The sequence below is a fragment of the Capsicum annuum genome, chromosome 10 (genome assembly GCF_002878395.1).
Source record: "Capsicum annuum cultivar UCD-10X-F1 chromosome 10, UCD10Xv1.1, whole genome shotgun sequence".
Taxonomy (NCBI): Eukaryota; Viridiplantae; Streptophyta; class Magnoliopsida; order Solanales; family Solanaceae; genus Capsicum; species Capsicum annuum.
The window spans coordinates 190195812-190199424 of record NC_061120.1 but is presented as its reverse complement, the minus strand read 5'-3'; the positions used below and the strand labels follow the sequence as shown (position 1 = coordinate 190199424).

Sequence of the window (3613 nt, the reverse complement as noted above, 5' to 3'; positions counted from 1 at the left end):
CCGCCAGTTTTCCAGTCGACACAAATCAACTTTTCTTTTTCTTTTTTTGGGGAATTAATAAGCAAAAGGAAAGATAGAAAAAAAAAGGAAACTATGTTAGTTTGGGCAATAATGAAAATGTACCAAGTAAGTAACACATATATACACCAAGTTGGCAACATCCAAACGCGTCCTAATATAGAGCCTCTTTTTTCCAGAGGTGGGCCTACGATGCAAGTATGATTAATTGATCCAAAGTTTCAAAATTTAATTAAATTCAAGACAAAGGTATTTGATTAATGAAAATGGGCTAAGTGCGAAGCCACGGGTTACAAAGACAAAAGTCTCAAACTAAAGATTACATCATGGTAGGTATCAATAGAGGTCATGCAAGACCCTTTTAGGGAAAATAGAAATGAAAAGAAAAAGCACAAATAGGTCATGCAAAACCCTTTAGGAATCAGAGACAGAAATGGGTCCTAAGGCCAGCTGGGGGGGATCATCATCATCATTGTCGAGGTCATAATAGGGCCCTGGGTGATACTCTGGGGACCTGTTGGACTGCTGTCCTTGGTGGTCTTCATCTTCTCCTCCACTGAAATCTATGGGTCCATACTCTTCTTCTTCAGGGTCTTCCTTCATCTCCTCTGTTAGTTCCCCCTCCTGCTCTTCCATCGAGTCCTCCTTTGGATCTTCTTTCGGGTCCTCCTCGGGGTCTTCCTCTGGTTTCTCCTCAGGATCTCCCTCCATATCCTCTAGATCTTTCTCCGGGTCCTCCTCAAGATGCTCCTCTATATCATCCTCGGGTTCATCATCCACAGCAGGGATGAAGTGATCCACCGATCCCGGAATCACTTGCTCGTACATGGCTGTGGTTACAGGCCTAAGATAAAGAAGTTTCTCTCGAATGTGGTCTTCTCTATGAATGTCTGCGAGTCCTTAAAATGCCTCATAACTTATTCTAGCCAGAATGTCTTCCAATCTATACCACGTGTAGTAATCGGGAGTGTAGTAGGGGTCAACAAGCATACCTAAGCTGATGATCTGTCCCCATCCATTGATTAGGTTACCAAGCCTCTATATGGGGATTCTTTCTTCATAATCAATGTCCGACAATGCCATGTTTAACCATAAAGGTACGTTCTGAATCATGTCGAATTGTCGTAGAACTCTCAAAGACGCATATGGCTGGATTCCCTCCAACCCAATCAATTCAAGAAAATAAGTGTAATGCCTTCTTAGCATTACTCGGCCACTAACCCACGGTAGCCTCCACTGGATAAGGTTACCGGTGAGATGGATTAGAAAGGCGCATCATTGCTTCTCATTACCTGGCATCTCCCATATGGACACTCAAAGTCTGTGGCTGGAAATCTGATTAGGGCCAGCCTCTCCGACACCGTCCCTACGATAAAAGTGTTCTAATGCCCAAACTTGGAGCATTAGGTTGCAGCCTCTGAAAAAATCGTGCCCCCTTGAGCATGCGGACAAAGACCGAAAGACTTCCGCTAGAATCATCGGCACGATCGTGGTTCTGATTGGTCCCCTACACATGAATATGACCATGGGGAGTAGGTGAATGCTAATCCGGTTCCCTCTCATTGGGAACACCATAATACCAAGAAAATCCACCATAAAAATAATGGCTCTGTGTCTCTCCCATTCGATCCTGGTAAAGAAAAACTCCTCTCAAAAACATTCATAACTTTCTCTTCTACCGAACCTTTCGAAGAGATAACCTAAGCTTACCCATCCTGCTTCAACCATTCTCAAGCCTGCACCAACTCTCAATCCTATGTCGCGAAGAAAATGGCTACCTGCAGTAGTATGGGGGGCCAAAGGTACCCGCCTTGTCAATGAAAAATTAGCCATTTGGCTGATCTCCTCTAAGGTAGGCGTGATCTCAAAGTCTGTGAATCTGAAAGTAACTGTAGTCGGGTCCCAGAACTCGACTAGGAATCGAATCAGTAGCTTATCTGCCCTTATCTCCATCAGGTCTATCAAAGATCCCAAATGTGCAAACACCTCTTCTCCATGCACCAGTCGAATGTTTCCCCACCAGTTTCTCAGGATATGGGGAATGCCAGTCAGCATGTGGATGTTGGCGAGGTTTTGGTTGATTTCCATCTGCGCAAAAAAAGGGTATGGTAAGTTCAATGTCCTAAATTTATTACGCTCTTAATGTTTGGATCAATTAATTATTTCACACATATAGTGTCGTTGGGTTCATAAAGAACCCGTTGACATAAAGGGTGGTTTCCTAACTGGGGGAACGATACCTTGGACTGTTCCGCCTAAGGTTTAGGCAACATGATCTATTTCTAGAGTAAGATTTTTCTTTCCTAAAAATTTTGAGAGTGGAACTGAATATTTGCGAGAAGGCACACTAACCTAATTGCACCAAATCTGAAAATAAGGAATCCAAAGAGGTTTCGAAGAAGTACAGGTACACCCCTCGCGTTTTCAGTTTGTGAATTGTGTATGACCAAGACTCGATAGAAATAATGCAAGTGATAAAGAGATAACAAGCAGTGTTATACAAACAAATAAGGAACACAAGTTCGGATTTGGCTTGCGTCCTTTCACAGAAAGCACGATATAAAAAATGAGCAAGCAAGGAACACAATAAAGCACGAAATTCTAAACTAAGCATTCTAAGATTAAAACCTAAGTTCATTATTCCCCAGCAGAGTCGTCATTCTATCGAGCCCTATTCCGAACCGGTCGAAACAACACACGACGTATGGTGGTAGGTCGTGACTCTTGGGATTAAAGAAAAATATTTTTTAAAGTCGCCACCTAAATTTTTAGAAAAATTAGGAAAAAAACATTTTTACTGTAAAACTCTGTTTTAGTCTATTGAAACGTTTTAGAGATTCTGAGTAAGAGTTTTGGTTACTCGAGGGGAAGGTGTTAGGCACCCTTCGGAGCCAATCCGAAGATAATCCTTACATTTAGTTTAGGAAAATATTAGAAAATTTTATTTTTGCTATTTGCTTAAGACAGTGATAGAAAAATTTAGCATCATTTTACATTATTTAGGCAGAAATGTAGGGTTCAATAAACATAACGCTACCACGTACAAAATAAGAATGATAATATAAATTTTTATAGAAGTCTTATAATGCTATTAGGGAATTTGAAGAGATATTCGAAATAAAATATCCAATTTAATTATTTACAAAAATAAGCAAAGTATTTTAAATCATGGAGTTTATTACGAAATGTGTTTTTAAGAGTACAAAATAGGTAATGATGTTGAAAAACAACAACAACAACAACAACAATGATAATAATAATAATAATAATAATAATAATAATAATAATATTATAATAATAGTAATGATAATTATAATAATAATAATACTAATATTGATGATATTTTTAAAAAAAAAATTATAACTATGTGAACAATACCTCATACATAGTAGCGGATGAATATTTATACCTTGCATTTCTTTCCTTTCGGATCTGAAAATTCTAATAGCGGTTGTAAAATATATCATGTTGCTTTATTTATTTAATCAAGTTGAAATCAGTGATTCGAATCTAAGGTTGGCGACTTACTTTATTGCTAATTAATTCTGAAAAATTATTTTTTCTAAAAAGATAGGAATTACTACTTCCGTTTTAT

At 38.6% G+C, this 3613-nt stretch overlaps 1 protein-coding gene across 1 annotated transcript in view; it reads right to left on the bottom strand.

Annotated features, from left to right (window-relative positions):
* Window positions 1-310: 310 nt before the first annotated feature.
* Window positions 311-3613, bottom strand: part of LOC124888069 (protein SHORT ROOT IN SALT MEDIUM 1-like) — a 16282-nt gene continuing 12979 nt past the window's right edge. The window contains exon 2 of the mRNA XM_047398280.1: window positions 311-2106. Coding sequence (XP_047254236.1) covers window positions 433-846 — 414 coding nt within the window. The 5' untranslated portion in view covers window positions 847-2106 and the 3' untranslated portion in view covers window positions 311-432. The remainder of the gene's footprint in view (window positions 2107-3613) is intronic.